The sequence below is a fragment of the Rhopalosiphum padi genome, chromosome 3 (assembly GCF_020882245.1).
Source record: "Rhopalosiphum padi isolate XX-2018 chromosome 3, ASM2088224v1, whole genome shotgun sequence".
In the NCBI taxonomy this organism is placed as follows: domain Eukaryota; kingdom Metazoa; phylum Arthropoda; class Insecta; order Hemiptera; family Aphididae; genus Rhopalosiphum; species Rhopalosiphum padi.
The window spans coordinates 55,307,931-55,329,524 of record NC_083599.1 but is presented as its reverse complement, the minus strand read 5'-3'; the positions used below and the strand labels follow the sequence as shown (position 1 = coordinate 55,329,524).

The 21,594-nt window shown below is 24.6% G+C and overlaps 2 protein-coding genes across 2 annotated transcripts; one reads left to right on the top strand and one right to left on the bottom strand.

Moving 5' to 3' along the window:
* Positions 1 to 582: 582 nt before the first annotated feature.
* Positions 583 to 5,369, bottom strand: LOC132924522 (transcription initiation factor TFIID subunit 9-like). The gene is made up of 6 exons (XM_060988887.1): positions 5,225 to 5,369; positions 4,929 to 5,121; positions 4,727 to 4,863; positions 1,353 to 1,481; positions 1,181 to 1,289; positions 583 to 982 (listed from the first exon to the last, which is right to left on the bottom strand). Exons 2-6 carry the CDS (start codon positions 5,050 to 5,052, stop codon positions 849 to 851), a joined length of 633 nt encoding a protein of 210 aa, XP_060844870.1. The 5' UTR covers positions 5,053 to 5,121; positions 5,225 to 5,369; the 3' UTR covers positions 583 to 848.
* A 12,388-nt stretch (positions 5,370 to 17,757) lies between these two features.
* LOC132924535 (biogenesis of lysosome-related organelles complex 1 subunit 6) lies at positions 17,758 to 21,319 on the top strand. Its single transcript, XM_060988903.1, has 5 exons — positions 17,758 to 17,907; positions 17,995 to 18,090; positions 19,353 to 19,440; positions 19,495 to 19,581; positions 20,588 to 21,319. Exons 1-5 carry the CDS (start codon positions 17,852 to 17,854, stop codon positions 20,696 to 20,698), a joined length of 438 nt encoding a protein of 145 aa, XP_060844886.1. The 5' UTR covers positions 17,758 to 17,851; the 3' UTR covers positions 20,699 to 21,319.
* Positions 21,320 to 21,594: the final 275 nt, after the last annotated feature.

Below are 21,594 nucleotides of genomic sequence, written 5' to 3'. Positions count from 1 at the left end.
ATTATATATATTATATTATTTATGTATTATTATACATTATATATTATATATTAAGTATGAATAGTATACTCTCATGAAGAAACATAAATGTTACTATACTAAACTTTAAATTTAACAAGATTGTTTTATTGAGCTTGATATAAATAAATATTTCCTATGTGTCTATGTCTATTATATATTTTAAAATGTTGTTTTATAATACTTGATACCAAGTTTATAATAAATATAAAAACAAAATTTTATCGTAGTATTTTTCATAATTTTCCAAAGAATATTATAAAACTATGGAATTAGTATGTAATTATTATTGTAATATGTACAAATTATAACCATATTTTTTTAAACAAATTTCAGGAAATAACACGTATTGTAGAAAAACTAAAATACTTTTAAAATGTAATCAAATACCTAATTCATTATTTTTTATTTCTCATACATTTTCCTTTCTAATGATAAATATTACTTTTGAAATTGTTTACATATTTTCCAACATGTTTGGATTGTTTTGTGTCACAGAAAATCACTTATCCTGTAAAAAATTGTGTTGGGAAATATTGAAATAACACGTTAGAAACACTTAAATTAGGAATTACAAAAAACACACTTTTATTGACCAATAAATATTGATTAGTTTTAAACGATTTACAGTTGAATTTAGAAAGAATTCACTTTAAGAAATATAACTACATGGATTATAAAATTGTATACAAAACAAACAAACTGTAGCTGTTTTTTACTTTTTTTTTTTATGAATTATAATAAATATTAAATAAAGTAATATAGATTAAATTATTAATTGAAAGTTTAAACCCAATAAAAACATTGTTTTACTATAATATTATATATGTTTAAAATAATAATCCATTGGGGTCACATAATAAGGAATCCAAATTGAAATCACCATCACTGCCTTGATTGTTCTGCTGACTTGCAATAACCTCGTCAATGTCGATATCAGTTAAATCATCCAAACTTAGATCAGCTACAAATAACAGTTATTATTAATATTTAAACGCCGAGAAATAAAACAAAATGTATATTATAGGCATATTATAAACTTTTAAGTGTGTCAATAAACTTAAACAAAATATTTAATAGTTGATTTAAATTTTAAGCAAAATGTTTTCCAATTACACTTAAAATTAGGTAAACTAAAATTAAATTCAATAATATTAATTACATTGTGTGGTAGTTTTAGCATTACTGATAGCTTCAGTTTGTTTAGTTGCATTTAACATTTCAGCAGCTGTTATTTTGGTGCTTTTCTTCATAACCTTTTTTCCGGTATTCTTTAAAAATAAAACATAAAAAAAATTAACCAAAATACTTAATAAAATAATGTGTACTATTACCAAATTAGTTTTGAGTCTATAATTTGCTTGTAAGAGATTTGAACTACCTTGAGGAATTCTCAATCCACTAGCAGGTTTTATTGCAGGCAATGGTTTTTTGTTTATTTCATTACTTGCTTTAATAAGTTCCTATAAATTATATAACAATTTAAAATACATTTTTATTTATACTTAATCTTTTAACTCTGTAGTCCTCAACTTTTTTGAGAATGTACTACATATGAACTAACAATAATACACAATGTTTTTACCAGAGTTGAGCTAAGGACAAACATTATTTCACTACAACACCAATGATGATTAGCATAGCACTGGATATAAAAAAATGTCTAAAAATGTCTATTTTAAAGCTTAAAAGTCATAGTTGTAAATAAAAAAGTTAAGAAATACAAAACATTTTTTGGTATTAATAATAATAAATCTATAGTCTTATAACGAATGTATATAATAATATAATAATATTTACTACGGGAATCTCAAATATCAAATTAATCTTTTAGTTAAATTGAATATTTTTTTTTCATTTACAAAAATAACTCCATTGAATCTAGGAATAAATGATTTTTAAATACTAAAACATTTTCAACAAATATAATGTAAAATAATATATAATAATAATAACAAAATGTAATTAAATATTTATAATTACAATATATTATGTAATACATAACATAAATAGAGTTAATAATATCTATAATTACAAGCAATTTTAAATATAATGAAACTTTTCATAATATGACTAATGAAAAATCTATCTATTTAAATGTTATAAACTAATAAATATTAAAATATTTTCTAGTAAAAAGGAAAGATAAAACAATATTTCTTGTCTAAATAAATTAAGTTTTCATTACATAATTACTCAAAAATAAATAGTCTATTTAAAAAAATTAGTCATTACTCATTAATAGTTATCAAAATGTGTACTACTTTGAAACTAGGTAATAGTTTTTAGAAAATAAAATAAAATATTTCAATTTCATAAATAAACTATTTATAAATATATATAATACATTTAAAAGCTTACTGCCCTACAAATTAAATACTTAATAATACTCATTTTTACATTGATTAATTTAAAATAAATGTATACTTCAAAGTTTATACCTGGTTAATTGGTTAAGTTATTTCACAATATCTAAAATATGAAATAAATATTTGATATTTTTATTTGTAAATATGTATTAAAATAGAAAAAGGACCTGATATTTTCTTTTGTTTTTTTAAATTAAATTATAATTGAATAACTTTTGATTGACATATTTGCTTAGTATAGAATACTATAGTTTTCATATTAAAATTTTTGTATAGTATTGAATTTTATAGTAATGTTCCGAATTAACTATTTTATAACTGTGTGTTTAACAAATGACTATGCATTTTTTTTTCAATTGTTATATTTTTATTTGGAATGAATTAAATATTTTTCAAACAACATTAGTATGATTACTTTTTAGATCTACATTAAAGCTTGTAGGTTTAATGTGAATAAATCAACTTTATTGGATGATTTTAAGTATACCTTATTAACAAGTGACAAGACCATCTCATAAGTCATCTTTTAGAGTACATGGTACTCACAAGTGTTGTCTTCGTCTTACAAACATACAACTTTTTTAAGTTTTAATATTAATTGTAGGTAAATCTCATTTTAAAATGAAAATATCAATAAATTTGATGCTCTAGATAATATTCTTATCTTTAAGTCTTTTAATAGATTAATTGATTATAATATTACATTTAACAGCATAAAATAGATTTGGTTGAACACGAATTTGCTGGGATGTATACGAGTAAGATGGAGACAATAAATGTGGGTACAATGTTCTTTTAAGAAGAAAAATAGATGAAACAATCTAAATAGTTGATGAGTAGAAAATGAAAAATATACTTTTTTATTGTCTTATCAAATATAACTATTACTAGGACATTTATCGTCATAGATTTTTAAAAAAAAAGAATTTAAATTATTTGAATATAATATGCAATTTCTATTTTTTAATAGCTATAATTATGAAAATATATGATTAAGCAAATATCTTTCCAAATACTTGGAAATACATGTACCCATTGCTAAAAATTACAATAACACAATTTGTTTAACAAAATTAATTTAATTTTAGATTAAAAAAAAAATAATTAGAATTGTTTTAAGAGTGAACTTATAAAATAAAGAACTGGTATAAAATCTCCATACCACTGGCTGGAACCTTAATTTAGATTGAATAGAATTAACAGAAAGTAAAAAATCTTAGAATTCAATAAGGGCTAAAGTAATATATTTAAATTTTTGAATTTACTGACATAATAGAAATTAGTTATTATAATTTATTTTTTTAAGGTGCTAGTGGAACAATTTACTAATTACAAATAGTTAAATCATAAAAATATTTAATGATTGACAGTTAACAAGAACCTAAGAGTATAACAAATATTAATTATGAAACTTATGAATATTCACTATCGATAAAAATTTTTATTGGACAACAGATTTCACTTACTTAAGAAAATAAAAGTATACAAATAATTAATTATTATATTTATTATCATTCTATTTATTAAAACAGTAAAAAAATTTAACATTTTATAACTACTTATTATAAATTCAAGAAATTTTACAGCGAAAGCTATGAGCGACCAGCATGGGAGGGGCGCCAAGTTGAAAATTATTTTCATTTAATTTATCTTTAAATGTATAAAACAATCGACACAATTTTAAATATTCATTATCTAATGTCGTTTTAATTGAAGATACATCAGCAATTGTCTCATATTTGTATAATGAACTAGTTTTAATAATAATTATAGTTATAAGTATCAAATTTAAAATTACAATTATTTTTATTTTATTTTATTTTTTTTACATAATGTGCCAATTTTATAAGTTAATAATCTTATTACAATATTTTTTGATCAGGTAATAAAGTTTAGTTATAATAGTTATAATACAAAAATACATACTTACTAATTTTATTTAAACTTAATTTTATTACTACTTAAACTAGTTGGGGGGGGGGGGCGTTAAGGGCTCCAAAACATGGTTTTGCCCTAGGTGCCAATACTTCTAGCGCCGGCCCTGATCTAGCTGTATATTATATTTAATTTGTTAGACATTAGTCGGGTAATTTGCTAGTAGAAATAATTTTTAAATGGGGCGAATGATCACTAGAAACAGCCACATTAATATAATGTAAATATAAACATAACCATATGTATAAACATACACATAACTTAAACATATGATCATCAGAACATAGTGTGAATAAGCTGATAGTGAACTTCAATAATGCTACTTAAATTCATACGTACGGGAACGCAATCGTCAGTTTCAAAATTAATTAAAAACTTTAAAATTAATAATAATACTACATTACTTCACGTGTAGGAGTTTTAAGAAATACACCATCTTGAACCAATTGAACTGCTGTTTTAACATCATCGACATCAACTTCATCCTTATTAGCGAATGTTGAACAAGCCTTGGCTTCTTCCAAAATGAGTGAAGTGTATCCTAATAAACAAAATAATAAATCATTGTAGAAGAACAAACCAATAGTTTTATTTCACTGTAGTTACTGTAATTAAATTCCAGCAAGTGGTTTAAAACTTGTTGTTCATATTCACGTATTCCTAAATCATTCATGATTGACGTAATGATTTGGGCATCTTTAGGCATGGGTTTTTCTTGCGAAGACGACATTTCACCAAGTCAAACTAGAATAGGTATCTCTTGTCTTTACTATTCACTCACTCTTGTGAAATGAAGAATCTGAAAATCAATTGATAAAAAAAAAAAAACAAACAAACTATTGATTATTGAACATAACGATGTATAACTTACTAAAAAAAAAATAATTAAAACATGTACTCACGAAGTTACGACGAACAAGCGTAAAACCGAACAAAACAAAAGAAACGAAATCTACAGCAGTTCAACACGACGACGAATTAAAGCGTGCTTAACTGTTTAACAACATTAGCAAATCATTACTCGTATTTGATCATGGACAAAAGTAAATATGATAACAAAAATACAAAATGTTAAAACAGGGGTTCGCATAGTGTAGTTACGATGAGTCGAATGCGATGCGCATGACGCGATAGCACCGCAGCATTTCTCTGCCATGGCCGCCACCCTTCAGACCGGCTTGTCGATAACTTGTTACGCGGTTTTCACTATTTAGTGTTTGCACTACACCACCACTGTGTTGCGTTGAATGCCGATACGATTGATAATACAATATACGCTTTTACGTCTAATCATTATTATTGTCGCAAATATCGCCATCATTATTTACTTTTTACTATCGATTATTTGCATTGTATTTTTTTTAATTTTATTATTTTAAATAGAATTAAATTATTAACACGGCAACCAATGTCGATGACTAATAAGTAGGTACTATGTGAACGGGTCACGTTTATCTATTAACTTATCTTACGTAATAATGTTGTATGTAAATAACGAGTTATTCAAAACAACCTATAAAAAAAATCGTTTATTTTAAATTCTGAGCACAGAAATAAATGTAGGTATTGATTGTATTATGTGTTTTTTCCTGTTTATTATCATTTTTCAGGGCAGTACAAACAACAAGAATTTCAAGTTTAATGTAAAACATCTATTTTTCAAAGAATCAATTAAAAAATTATCTATTATGTAACTCAGATACGAATAACCGTAGAGACTGACTTGGTACCGTATCTACTTGAAATCGTAGGTGACATGAAATTGTAACCAAATATTTATATTACCATTTTCATTTATAATAAAATGTCCAATACACGTAAACTAGTTGTAATTATTTAGAAACATATTAAATTGTCGGCTTTTTCCCATAGATATCGATAAAAAAATATTTCCCAAGTCAAAACGCTTGACAATTTTACACAAGATTCCTCATAAATTTTTACCTATTACCTACCTATACAAATTTAAAAATATAAAAGATGCACACAACCACAAAGGCAACATTTTTTTACATAAAAAGTTGAACACGGAAATTTAAAAATAATTTTGTAGTTAAAAATTTTAAATGCTCAGTTAAGCTAAGGATTGAAAATTTAATACAGGGTTTCTTAAAGTTGTTCATGTAAATTTTAATCAGAAAATCTGGAAAGAATAGTTATCTTTATTATATTATTAATTAATAACTAATAAGCAATGGGCACCTACCCAGTAATTATAAATATTTTTATCAAATGTTAAAGGTCAACGGTCGTATTTATCGTATTCTCGTAGTCTTAATTATCAGTACATACTACATATTATATTGTTAGACCTTCTGACTTACGTACTAATATATTAATATGCCATATTATGTAAACGTTATTAATTATAAATGTATGGTATAGACTATAGATACCGAAGAATCACTACCATGTTATGTCTAATTTCTAATTTGCCATTATAGGTATGTGTAGTAATTTAAATATTAAATAATTTAATACAAATTTGAAAATCTAATATTAATTAAACTAAATACAATAATGTTACACAATTTGAAAAATTTGTACCATACATGAAGAATAAAGATATAATATATAATATATACTATACATATATATATATATCTTTATTCTTCGTGGTACCGTATAATACCATTTTTGTTTTAGGTCGTGTTTGTGAGGGTGCGAGCGGTGGTACTTTTTTAAACATACGATTACGGGCGCTGTATTATTTTTACTTCTAAGCAACGTTGCCAGATATATGGGTTTACGGTAAATCTGTGTAAATTATTTATTACTTATTATTATTACCTATATCAGACAAACTTCTCATCAGTGCATCACTAATAAGTAATAAGTAATTAGTTATATTTTAGATCATACTTTTTTATTGGATCAGAATACTTCATACTACAATGTCCAAACATGTACGCGTGAATATACCTAAACTATAATCGCACATGATGTGGCTATAGGTATCTATCCACATATTAAGGAAAATAATATGTAACACTGTAGCAGTGAAATTACTAAATAATAAACAATAGAATATAGGGAATAGGTATTATTTGATATTTTAGATGATTTTTCGCAGCTGCGCTTGTTTTTTATGTGTATACCCAATACATATTATATTACTAATATAACCAATATCAATAAGTTCCTTTCAAAAATGTGCACAAAATATATTCATATATTATTATATTAAATGTAATGAAAATTAAGCCAGGGGCGTTGAATATAATAGTATAACATTATTCGAAACGAACAAGCGGCTTATTTTCTTTTGTTGCTCCACAACAGATAGCCCGTATAATTCACCCCGCACTCTTTAGGAATTTATATACACAGTCGAGCAAAAAGAAACAACCATCTGTGGCAGCCACTGGCAGGTGGTAACGGGCCTCACAATGCCACACAATATGTGTGCTGCGCTGTTGCGCTAGTATTTTATAGGATGTGGGAGGAAGGTGGAAATTATATTATATTATTGATTTGCTGTTACATTGGCACGCCTCCTAACGCCAAGAATCTTAATTCCGAGGTATAAAAATTTACTGCCATAATCGATTTCTTATATTTTGAGACGCATTTGGAGGATTGTTATTTATTATACACCTGCAGCTGTTATAAAACGTATTATTGTTAGGTACTCATAAAACGCTCACAGTGCATATTATAAAAAAATAACAAATTTATCGTCCGTTTTTTCTATTATAGCACTTGAAATACAATATCGGTACCTATATTTTAATGATATACCTTAAATAAAATCGACTACTCAACGAGTCGTGAACTCATAATAAAATATATATATACGCATTACGTATACAGAGTGATTCACTAAGCATGATCAACTCTATTTTTTTCATTTTAATAATGAACTAATTCATGTATGATTTTTTGAATGTTTATTACATATGTGTACTTATAAACTATATTTTAAAAAGATAGAAAATAATTATTATAATATTGGATCTAGTGCTTATAATACTTCAATCATTTTTAAAAATAATAAGTAAATTACTATCAATTTAGGGTCACCTTAGCCAGGATTTTTTGTATGGGGTTTTTTTTTAAATTTTTTAATAAAATAAAATAAATCTACAACCGTGGTAAAATAATAAGATAATTGAATGATAATGATTATTATCACCGGTGCAGTCGATACCGTGAATACGGCATAACAGAATACATTTTACCACTATCAAATGATTGTATTCCTATATTATAAAGATTATGTATATATTTTTGATATATATACGGCTTGGGGGGGGGGGGGGTAACAACTGAACTCCCTGGCTACGCCAATGACCTTAGCCGTTATATCATTATCATGAGTCTATTAATCTTAGTACAAGTATTTAAAATTTAAATAACTTAAAAACTACTCGTCGGTCAAATGTTTTTTGATACGTCAACATTTTTAGAATTATTATCTAAATAATTTACAGTAGAAAAGGAGGGAGTTATCATTTGAAAAACAAAAGTTTTCCACAGGATAGTCTTTAGAACAAAAATCAAATATGCTCTTATGGCACAGTTAAAAATTCTAAAAATCAGATTCTAAATAATTGCAATATTTAAGAAAAAAGTGGTGAGCATGCTTGGGGGGAGGGAAGCTTATACGATTGTTTTCTATCTTGCTTACACAGAATTCAATAATTACCTCTAATTTTTAAATATTATTTTTCTATGAAAAAAAAACATCATCATTCATCTTAAATCATCTTTGTAATTTATAATATATTTTTGACAAAAAAAAAAAATACTATATCAGCATTTTTCAAATTTTTTAGGACCACGATCCAAATTTTCCCTAAAAATCTATCGCGACTAAAGGGTTTCACTTTTACAGGATCAATGAGTAGTTCTAAAAATATGTATAATATGCAATACTATATAATTAAAAATGTTCATGACCCACCAAAAATTGACTTGCAACCCACAGTTTGAAAAACGCCGTACTATATATTAATGTCATATATCTAACATAAAAAATATTTAAGTTAAAAAGTTGCCATCAATTTTTATAGCTGATAGTTCACTATAGTTTCAACCTTGGTAAACATATAGTAGCTGTTCAGTTGCGCATTTAGGATTCCTTTGAGATGGGAGATATGACTAAAAATGTTTAGGTATCCCAAACGTCCCAGCATTTATTATTACCTACTGATAAAATGATAAATAGAAAATCACAACTAATACCATATACATATAAGTAAAAAAAGGGGGGACCAAGGGGTACCCTGGTATATCTCCCAAATCTCCCAACTTAAATACGCGACTGTAGCGTTAATAAGTATATGTACCACAATAGGGCGTATAGGCGTCTGTAGACTATAGCTGATATAAACTAAATTATATTAGACCTTGATTTACCTTGATTATTTTGCAAAACTAGTAATGTACTACGATGCACAAAAATATGACCCTAATAAAGTTATATTTTTGGAACATGGCGAAAATTTTGCGATTTTTTGCATTCAATGGGGCAGTGTCGTATATAGATATTAATTTCAGGGAAGGAGGGGTAAAAAAAATTCCATTCTTAAATTCAAATTAATTTTTTATATATTTTTTGGTGTTTGATTTCATTATGCCCCTCCCTGATAGATTTCCTGCGGGCGCTCATGACTTTTATCGATTTCCACATTATAATTGAATGCAGTTCGATAGGGGTTAAACGCAACATTTCTATGTTGTTGATTTCGATTCCATCGATTCCGTTCAACTGAATTCCGCGCTTTGCGTTGCTTGTCAGTTTGACTTGCTCTAATTTCTCTTGTATATCTTTGACTCGCAGCATTGCGAGTTCTGCGACTTAAGTTTGAACGTCTAATTGCTGGCATTTTAAAAAACGAAAATTCAACTGTAAATTAAAGAAAACTTTTGTATTCTTCTTTATAACCAAGTATATCACTTGTTATGTCAGTAATGTGCATGTTAGTCTATTGCTGTGATTTTAAGATTTACGGTGGAAATTTTTGTTGAGGACCGATTTCATTAATTCTTTTTTTGTTATTATATAAAAACAGGTCTACAACTATTATATTCAATCATAACCAATAGCGATTAGCGACCTTACAGTAAATAAAAATGTAGTTTATTTTGTTGCTGGACAGTGACGTCATTGTTTGTTCATCCAGATTCCGTACTTTAAAATAGTAAAATAGAATAATGAATTATAGGGGCTAGGTAAATTGAGTCTACAATAATTTGTGTACGTTTGAAAGCGGCAAGTTGAGTCCCGGGTATAAAAAGGTAGTAGGTAAATTAGCCAATATGTACGTAATAATACACATAAATCGATAATTGTTGACATATGCATTAAAAAGATAATTAATGAGAATGTTTGTCTTTTATTACACAGGAATATACGAATCCGGAATCGTATGAGTGAAACAGTGCTGGACGCAAAATTCGTCGCGGTTTAGAAACGGTTTAAGTGCTTGAGATTCAGCACTGTAAATGCATATTAATTCATATAATATTTACTATATGACGTTATATACTCTTATAAGTGTTTACATAGGAACTTTATACTATTCAAAGTTCAAATTTTGATATCACTTGCTACTCGAACATCATCCGGAATCCAACATAGTCGGATTGCCTACCTGAGAGGTTTAGTTTCGTTTAAATTGATTTTCCCCGATGATACCTGACAACTTAATTTAACTTTTAACTTTTCTCCTTTACAAAATAGCATGAGACTTTCGGCGTCAGGAGGTATAACAATCCGCCATAGGATTGCCATTGCAGCATCACAGGTATCGATTTGCATCGGCCTATGGACTGATAGCTAGACACCTAATTTATCTTTTTTAGTATTTATTTATTTTTTATTCATGCAAAAAAAAACCAGGTAGGGACATAATGTATGATATAAAATACAATTTCACCCGTGTACCACCCACATCATCCACGATCCGATGCAGTCGGATTGCCTACATGATAACTGATAAGTTTAGTTGCGTCTTGCGTGTAAATTTAACTTTCCCGATGATTATGGATTAGGTACCTACTTAAGGTACTTAATACTCAAACATAGCAATCGACTTTAACATTTACTCTTACAAAACAGCATCAGAATTTCGTCGTAATTAGGTGTACAAATTGGTTGAGCCAACCGAGGGCTAATAGCTAGACACTCAATTACAATTTTCGGCATGTTTTTATTATTTTTGAATTAAAAAAGAACAAGGCATGCGATTGGACAAACTTTTACAACGAATGATAACTAATAACTCACAAATACGGTAATCATAGGATTATTATTATTACTCTATGACGGTATAATCAACTGTATCACATTTTTAGTGACCAATTTCTAGATCGCCATTCCCTACCGAATTTTCTGTGAAACAATTTTCACTCAACCACCTCGGAGGCTCCGAAGTCGGCTTCTATACCTCGGAATCGAGTTTCACCAGCCCCTATTATTTATATGAAATATCAATTATCAACATTTTTATGTACCACACCAACGAGCAATCGTTGTATAGAAAAATAGTCGCACATAAAATAATAGAATAATTATTTGTTGAAATTCTCCAAATTATTCAGTGTTTTTAATATGAAAATTGTACTGGGTATGATGTGAACGTGCAGCTTGCTCCGGGTCTGAAAATGCACGTATGTCAATAACCCTATACTGGGGTCTCGTATATACACCCTGACACTCCGTGTCCACAATTTGGAGATCATAGGGTGGTAATTTTGAAATTACGTGAATCTGTGTTCTTACAATATTTATGATTTGTGTCATTTTAGAAGATACAATGATGATTCATAATATTGGTTTTAATATAAGTTATAACTTATTTAGTCCAACAATGCTGTATTTTCCACATATAAACCACAAAAAACCACGAATATTAGCAGATTCGTAAATGGTATATAATATTATATTATAGTACTAAATCTCATAACGAATATAAAACCTCGTCGCATAGTTATAATATGTCGCAATAATATGTTAATATTGACATTGTAGGTATATTTCTTCTGCATAGTATACCTATATATTAGGTATCCTTATTACCATACTAAATTGTCTCATACATGTTATATCCACAGCACTCACATCCTGGTTCATGAAGTGCAATGAAAACTTTTTAAACTTAATGTACAATGCTTATTTATTCAAAATAGAGAACAGCTACTTAATGGTTTTCACAACAAACGTTAATAAACATATCACTACTTATTTTTTATGCACACAATAAAATGAATACGGCTGTGTAGTTAATAACGAACATCTAGCGTATTATTAGCTGTCGCAGACATAATAAATTATCAGCAACATCATTATTCATTAATAATTAGAATCATATTGGAAGGATCATTTTTGTCAAACAAGCCTAGCAGACAGCGTTGTGCAATTTACTGACATGTCCGCAGAGTGCAACGACTTCTGATTCGTCTATTTATCGTGATTCGCATAGGCGCAATTTCAATAAAAAACTGAGGGTGTTTAATCTCTTCATTTTCCAAGCATAGCGTTAAATAGTTATTGATTGTAATAGTATAAAAAAAATATTTGAGAGTGCTACTTTTAAAATTGGGTGTGCTAATACCCCCTAAGCGCCCCCCTATTTGCGGCTATGGTGATTCGTCAGACTGTCATAACGAGTGAACGACTTGACACTGCCACCACATGTCACAACGGTATGGCTTTTCACCAATATGCGTCCGCTGGTGTCTGGTAAGTTTGTTTTTTTGAGAGAACGCCATATCACACACGTCGCAGTGATACGGGTTTTCACCCGCTGGTGTACAAGCAGATGGCAGCGAAGAGCAAATGACTTATCGCACACGTATTTTCTCAATTGTACTAAATAATTTGTATTTACAATCTAATGTACTGAGAATTAGATTAGTTGTCAACACAATGTTTCAAGCCAGTGTTGTGTTTATCTTCGTTTAAAATAATTCTATTGAAAACAAAATAAGTTTAGATTGATTTTATGAACGGTGGTTGAACCAGAAATCATTAAATCATACAATTTTTTTCAGATAAATAATACATTTTATATAATTTATTGTCATGAACCTATTATAATAATGTCCGTGTAAAAAGTTTTTCACTTAATTAACGCCTTAACGGTTTTTTTTGGTAATTTGTTTTCTAAGAATCTTATCTCCACTTTCAACAAGGACTTGCTCTTTATTATAAGATATACAAATATTAACTTAGGTAGGTATAAGTTGTTTTATATTATAGCATTCGTTTTAAATTTTTAAGAGTTAATTATAAAAATTTAGCATTTTTAAACTACAAAATGACATATATATTTTCGTGATTTTGAAGAGTTTGGTTAAAATACTTTGAACTTGAAATGCTTATTTAAAAAAAAAAAATCATGATTTCACGACTAGTTAATTGCTAACATAACAACTTATGTAAGATTTTAAATTAAATTATAAATGTTTTTGACCAATCCTACACATTTTTACCAATACTAAAATAAAAAATGGAAATATTTGTATGTCTTTAAATAGCTTAAATTGAGCTTAAATCAAATTTTTCATAGAAAAGTTAATTATCAATGATCGTATTGATTTCTGGGATGAAACGTTATACAAATTACATATTTTGTGTTATTTTTAATGTTTAAATCATAAAATATAAACATGCATTTTATTATAAAATTTTAATCATAAAATATGTACATTTTTTATAATTTTTGGTTTTACAAAAAAAAAGTTAAATATTAAATAACAATCCAAATAAAATTGTTACATTAATAATATAATTCTAAAATATTTGATAATCACTAAATAAGTATGATTATTTTTTATTTTTATTATTATGAATTATGATTTTTTAATAATTTTAATATAATATGTATAAGAACTCTTGTCTCCATAAGCCTAGCTTCCATAGACAATTATTATGTTATCAGTATTATATTTATGTAGTATAAATATTTATATATTATTTATTATCTATTGTACATTATCATATTTTATACATGTATAAAATATGTATATATTTGATTTTAATGAAAATAAATTTGAAATGTAAACAATTATATTTATGTTTAGTGACAATAGTGATATTAAATTATTATTATTATTTTACTTTTATATGTCTAAAATATCTTAACAATTTAAATTCTGATAATTTCTATAATTTCTAATATTATTTATTAAACGTAGAAGTTGCAGTAGTGAAATCATACTGTTCATGATGTGAATGATATATGTGGATGTACAGTGAACGTGTCTACTAAATGGTTTTAAATAGCTATGAATAATGACTGCAGAATAAATTTGTACAATACAATTTTAGATAAATGTACCTAGGTACTTGATTTTTCCATATTATAATTATATGTTATTTTCATACTTCTTCAATTTTTTCTTTATTTGGCAGTTGCCTTATCTAATCTACATTTTTTTTTTGAAATTATATAAAGTTTTAACTGATAGACTACTTTTTGAGCTTTTTTTCATCCATCATCCTGGCTTTAAGAATCCAGGCAATAAATGATGTCTTGATTTGTAAATGTCTAAGTCTTCCATGAATAATTATGCAGCCTAGCAAAAGTTTGTAGTTAATACATATGGTGCAATATTTATAAGAAAAATTAATGGCAATTTATTGAGTGTAATCATAATCATATACTTCAGTGAAACATTTATTTTCAATAAAACATAACAATAAATTTAATACTGTGGTACTGATAATTTAAAAGTTTAAAACCCATTTATATTTGCCATCAGAAACCAATTGAAGTATTTAGAAATTGTTTTAAGAAGTATTTGATTGAAAAATAACATCTCAACTTCATAAACTAAATGATCAGATAATGAAAACAATATCCAATACTTTCAAAGTCCATATCATGAAAAGTTTTACTCTAAATTTTATTTTTTTTTTATTAAAAATCCTTTTATAAAGTTACCAATATATCTTGTTATAAACAATTTTATTAAGAAAAAGTGATATAATATATTATAACATAAATTTATAACATTTTCAGAACTCTTTATGTTTTAGATTGTGATCATAGGTTACTTTGCTTTTCCTTATATTGTCTAATATTTATCATTTTAAGTTTGTAATTTGTAAACACTAAAACTACAAAGAATAAGAAAAATGTTTTTCCATATTATATATGGTTAAAAATTACAACTCTATAGTAAAAATTAGTACTTCATATTTTTTTTACAATTTTACAATCGAAATAAAAAAAAATATATAGATTATTAAATTAAGTTAAATATACATATTACCAATAATTTATTATGACAACAAATATATTTAAAAACAGACAAAATATGATAATCAAATATTTTAGTATTATATTATTAATGTAACAATTTTATTTGGATTGTTATTTAATATTTAACTTTTTTTTTTTTGTAAAACCAAAAATTATAAACAATTTATATTTAATCCTATTTTCATCTTACTGCCAACATTAGTAGGGTTTCTTTTTTCATATTCTTTTTTACATTTAGAGATAAGAACAAATTAGTTGGTTTTGGTCTTGTACAATGGTCGTGTTTAAATTTAAAATATTGTATATCTAAAAATATTAATTTTAACAATAAAGATATGCCATGCATATAATTTTTTTATTTAATATATTGTAATCTCTGTGTAACAAAACAGTACTCTTCCTATAATTTTTATGATAATACTTTAATCAAAGAATTTATTGGGGTTTTAACTTTTAAATACATTAAGCCATTAAGGTGAGTATTGTAATTTGTAAGCATGATTCCAAGTCCTAATACCATAAATAACTTATTACCTATAAGGCTATAACTGAGCCATAAAATAATTTTTCTAGTTGTTTTTTATAAAATGATGTTACCATTTAAAATTAGCATCAATGTAATCAATATTTTATCTTTTAAACTGAAAAATTAAAATTAAAATTATTACACTTATTTACACTTATGACAATACTATTTCAATTAATTGTATTTTTATTTTATCATATTATATTGATTATACCTAATTATATTTATATGCCTTAAGATAATTATTTTTGATAAGTGACAATTTATTTTACTTTTTAAATCACTTGAAGTACCATTTAGTACCATTTTTTTACTCTAACTAGTTAATTACTATTTTCTAAGAAATTATATACTAGATTATTTACAATGCCCCTGATATCGTATTTTTCTAGCATTTGATAAATAATATTTAATAATCGACAGAATCAAACTTTTTTTACATTTAGAAAAAAATGTATTACTGCTTTTCCATCTTATATTTTAATGTATATGAATATATGATTAATTACCTTAATTAGAGTTTTGTTTCTCCTGAAACCAAATAGGTTATTTGAAATTATTTAACTTATTTCTAGGAAGATATAGTCATAGTCTAACTTAAATCACTTTTCTTAAATTAGCTAAGTATGGTACTATGGTATATTAATTGAATTATTATTATGTATTCACTTTTTCAACAATAGTTTTTTTATTTTTTTAATGTACCTACTACTTATATCACACACATTAGTCATGATATTTATATGTGTTTATAAATTGTTGAAATAGTTTTGAGATTAATAACAAAAATGCTAGAATCATTTTTTTATTTAATTATTTATTTACATTATTTTTAGTGTACATTTTTGATTGTCAACTATTGAGTTATAAATTCCAATTTGTAACTACCTATTTGAAATTATCAAAGTTAAATTACTAAATTAGTAAAATACTAACTTAATATTATTACATAAATATTTATTTTAAATTTTAAATAATACATATGCATTTTATTAAAACAATTAAATAAATAAATACATTTAAAACTAACAAAAATTAAAAAATAATTTTTACATTTTAAGTTTTAATATGTTGTAATTAAAAAAAATGTATTAGGTATACAGATATTCATTTTTTAATTATACTTAATAGTCATACAATTGTGAATTGTTAATATATTTTTAATTTTGTGATTACCTACCTAAATAATTGAACCTCATTAAATTGTAGTTGAAATTAGTAAAAAGTTTGATCATTGGTCTAAATGATAATATAATTATTTCTCATCTTTACAAAATTATATTGTGTTTTACATACTTATATATATTCTGATATTGTATTAAATATTAACACAAATTTAAGTAACAACATACTATTTTAAATTATCCGTTTGTTATTCATAATAAAAACAAGTACATTGCAATTTACAATTTTAAAGTAGAATGCATTTAATTTAATAAAAAAAAGTGTAAATATAGGTATTAATATTTTATTTTTAAATATTATAATAATATGCTAAAATAATAAGTATATAATTTATTTTATTCTCAATTTTCATATCATATTTCTAAAAATAATTTATTTTAATTTATTTTCGACAGCTCCACAATAAATTATAAATAGGCAACTAAACATGCATTGTTGTGGTTATCATCTATTAATATTATCAATAATAATATTTAAAACATTTGTAAGGATGATAAAGAATTATCATTAAACGTTTTAATATTTCATTTTTACAAGGAAATAAATAAATAATTTTCAGACTTCAGTTTTTCTAGTTTTATAAACTATTGATTTTCAATAAAATGGAAGATTTAAACACGGTACCTAAAGATGAGTGTCGAGAAATAAATGAACCGAGGTAATTATGAACAATTTATTGTGAAGTATTATGTGTATTTTTTTTCTATTTTTTAAATATATATATTGTATTATTTTTTTGAATTAGTTTAGAAACGAAGCCCGGATTATTAGTAATTAACTCCTATTTAAATCAAATCAATCCAGATTTAAAGGACGTTCGATCTGAAATTAGAGAAGTTGTGTAAGTACCCAGCCAAGATACTTAGAGACTATTTGATAAATCGGAACAGAAGTATTTACCTATTATTTAATTTAGATACTATAATTTTAATGTTCTTGAATATTAATTTAAACTATATGTTATTTATTGATAAATTGGTTTTATTTTGTATGGTATAATACTTTGTACAAATAACTGATATTAACGTAAGTGATATTTAAACACAATTTAGTACAGATATTCATATTATAATTACTTAAGAAGTTTCATAGTTTACAAAAAGTTTTTAATTTAAAGAGCAAGTTAGTTAAATATAGTTTAATATGTACGTAGGTATTAGACAAAAATAATATCTTATTTTGGTGCAATCATACCCATTTTATCTTTTTTATGTGAAAAAAATGTAACATGATTCCTTTCTATAAACTTTTTAACAATTTTCTACCAAATTGTATAGGATTAAGATTGTCTACAAAACTAAACCGCTGTCTTTGTTAAAAAATTTTTCATATTAATATATCATAACATTATAGGAGTTAAGTACTTTATTTAAAAATATTAATTTATAAAAAAACTATATATGCCTAGATGTTGTTTAAATATCCAGTTATTATATAGCTTTTAGAATATCAAATTTTACATTTTGGTAAATTACAAATGCTTATTATGTCGTGCATTAATATATTTAAATAGATGGTATGTTGGAAAATTATTAAATGGACAACACACCTATATTTTATGGAGCGTAATCATGTAGAATTTTTTTGCAGATAAATATGTAATACAGATACAGTTTTGTCAAAGCCATTTGATAAATATTAATTTATCTTTTAATATAGTAATACAGTTGGTTTAGTATAATAAAGGTTATCAACTAATTTATGTAATTGTTCTTGAAAATAAAAACAATTTTATTAAACTATAAAAATAAAATTGATAAATAGAATTATTATAGTATTGTAATTTATACATCTTTTATTGTCTTATTATAAAATTCAATACAGTATTATGTCAAAATCTAATAAAGTTAATAGATACTGAACCAATAAATAATAATAGATAATGGTTTTTATATAAATTAGATACCTACTAGTTACATAATATTTATATACATTTTTAACATTGTATTTGATTATATTTAATAAATCGATAATATAAATAATTATATTATACTAATACAATGTAAAAACATGTACTACAACTCATATTTTCTAAATTGTACACTACAGAATGTGCTAATGGCTATTTATATTTATATTATTGAAATGTTATTAATGTTTTAGTGGCAAACAAAAATTGCTTATAGATGCTATGCTTAAGGAAAATGAAGAACTTTCTAATTTATTAAATGAATCAGAAGTTCAAAATATGGTAAAATAATATTATGCTCTTATTATTTCAGTTAATAACTTCATTAATTTTCAGTTCTCATCTATTAAACATTGTCATGGACAGCTAGTTGAATTAAAAAAAAAACTCATGTTTTTACACAAGAAAACTATGACATTAGAAGTAAGTTTTATTATTATTTAACAATATTTGTATATAGTGTTTAGGAAATTATTTATTTGTTTTAATATTACAAAACATTAAAAATATCAGTGATTTCCTTACATACCCTGGTAAAAGACAAAAGAGTGCAAATCATCACATCAGTTATAACATTATTATGTTTTGATAAAACAATGGCATACATTTTATGTTAGTATGCTTTATTATTGGATATATTGTATAAACTGTATTTTACAACACAAAATTTCTAACAGTATTATTTTTATCTAAAACTGTATTGACTCAGAACATTATAAATTGTAAGGCTAATAATTGATATACCTTTTTATTGTATAAACTGAATTTTACAACATAAAATAAAATTCAGTATTATTTTTATCTAAAACTGTATTGACCAAGAACATTATAAATTAAAAGGCACATATTTTAAATAAAACTCTTTATTGATGTATAAGGTATATTGAAATTATTAAAAAAAAAGATACTTTTGAAATCCGTTTTTACCTTACAATAGGTTAAAAAAAATACATATTTCAACAATATTTGATATTAGTACGATAAAAATACTATCTTGTATATCAATTTTTATTAAATTTAAAAACATAATATTAAATATATTTAATTTGATTGTTAACAATTAAATTCATATAAGTTTATTTCAGTAGTTTATATTTTATTAACTAATTACTTTCATGGAGTTTAGAATATATATATATATTTATTTATAATTGGTAATTATTGGGATGAATAAAAAAAGGTTATTTATATGTATATATTATTTTATTTTATTACTAATTTTCAATAATGTCGAGAAAATCTATTTGTGTACTTTTATGTATATATGAATAGTTGGTTAAAAATTAAAATAAAAACCTAATATACAAATCTTATACTATCATTTATGTGTATTATAACACAAATAATGTATTTTATAAATAATATGATAATTTAACCATATTATAATTTATTTGTATATATATAGTAATATTCTTTTATTATTATTTAGAAAAGGGCTAATGTTTTACGTGTTGCCAAGCAAAGAGAAGCATTACAAAGAGAACATCAAAAAGAATCAATGTTGGTACGGGAACAAGAACTTATATCAAAACAAACATAGAATTGTCCACCTTAAAAGTACAGGGACAATTTATAGTGAATTGAGTATTCATTATTTACTTATTATGTTTATTATAATTAAAATGTATTAAATTTCTGTATTTTATTTTAAGTTGCAAAAAATTAAACACATAGTATAGTTGTTAAATGTTTAAGATTTATTAAACATTTGCTAATATAATATAATATTATTATATTTACTAAATGTATTGTTTATGTTTAAAAACATAAAATATATTGTAATATAATCAATTATTTTTGAATGCATATATAGAATAACAAAAAGAGCTATTCAAATGTGATAAACCAACTATGTTGTAATTTTTGTTCTTTATTATTTATTTTTATTTATCTTATGACAAGCTTGGATCCCCTTTAATTTTAATTCAATATTTAAAAAATATTTATATGGTATAATTATAAATAACTATAAAAATGATATTAATTTGAATAGTTAGTTCTCTATGTAAATGAAGTAAACTTTGTATATTATATAATTTACATATTTTAACAAATTATCTAAATTTTATGTTATTGACATTTGACCTATGTTATTTCTTACGTTACTGTACTCTATTTTATGTTTAAATAAATTGTCTTGCATATATGTTTTTAATAAGCTATAAGTAAATTGTTTTTCTTACCTAATATCTTATTGATAATGATAAATTAAATTTTGTTTCGTACATCAGCATATGAATATAATTTATAATTTTTATTTAATTGTACTTACTAATTTAATGATTATTATATTATTATATTATTGTTACAATGTAGCTTAAATGATCACCTAAATTATTTCAATTATTTTATTTTTACCAAGTTATATATTCATTTAAAATTAATTAATTGCATTTTGAAATATTATAAACCACATTTTGAAGTACACTTTCATTT

What these genes read in the sequence shown, in the direction of transcription:
- LOC132924522 (XM_060988887.1), bottom strand. Translation starts at nt 5,052, where the DNA reads ATGTCGTCTTCGCAAGAAAAACCCATGCCTAAAGATGCCCAAATCATT. An exon ending in TTAAAACTCCTACACGTGAA is followed by an intron (nt 1,482 to 4,726) that starts GTAATGTAGTAT and finishes TATAATTTATAG; the next exon opens with GAACTTATTAAAGCAAGTAA. An exon ending in ATAGACTCAAAACTAATTTG is followed by an intron (nt 1,290 to 1,352) that starts GTAATAGTACAC and finishes TTATTTTTAAAG; the next exon opens with AATACCGGAAAAAAGGTTAT.
- LOC132924535 (XM_060988903.1), top strand. Translation starts at nt 17,852, where the DNA reads ATGGAAGATTTAAACACGGTACCTAAAGATGAGTGTCGAGAAATAAAT. An exon ending in CGAGAAATAAATGAACCGAG is followed by an intron (nt 17,908 to 17,994) that starts GTAATTATGAAC and finishes TTTTTGAATTAG; the next exon opens with TTTAGAAACGAAGCCCGGAT. An exon ending in AATCAGAAGTTCAAAATATG is followed by an intron (nt 19,441 to 19,494) that starts GTAAAATAATAT and finishes ATTAATTTTCAG; the next exon opens with TTCTCATCTATTAAACATTG.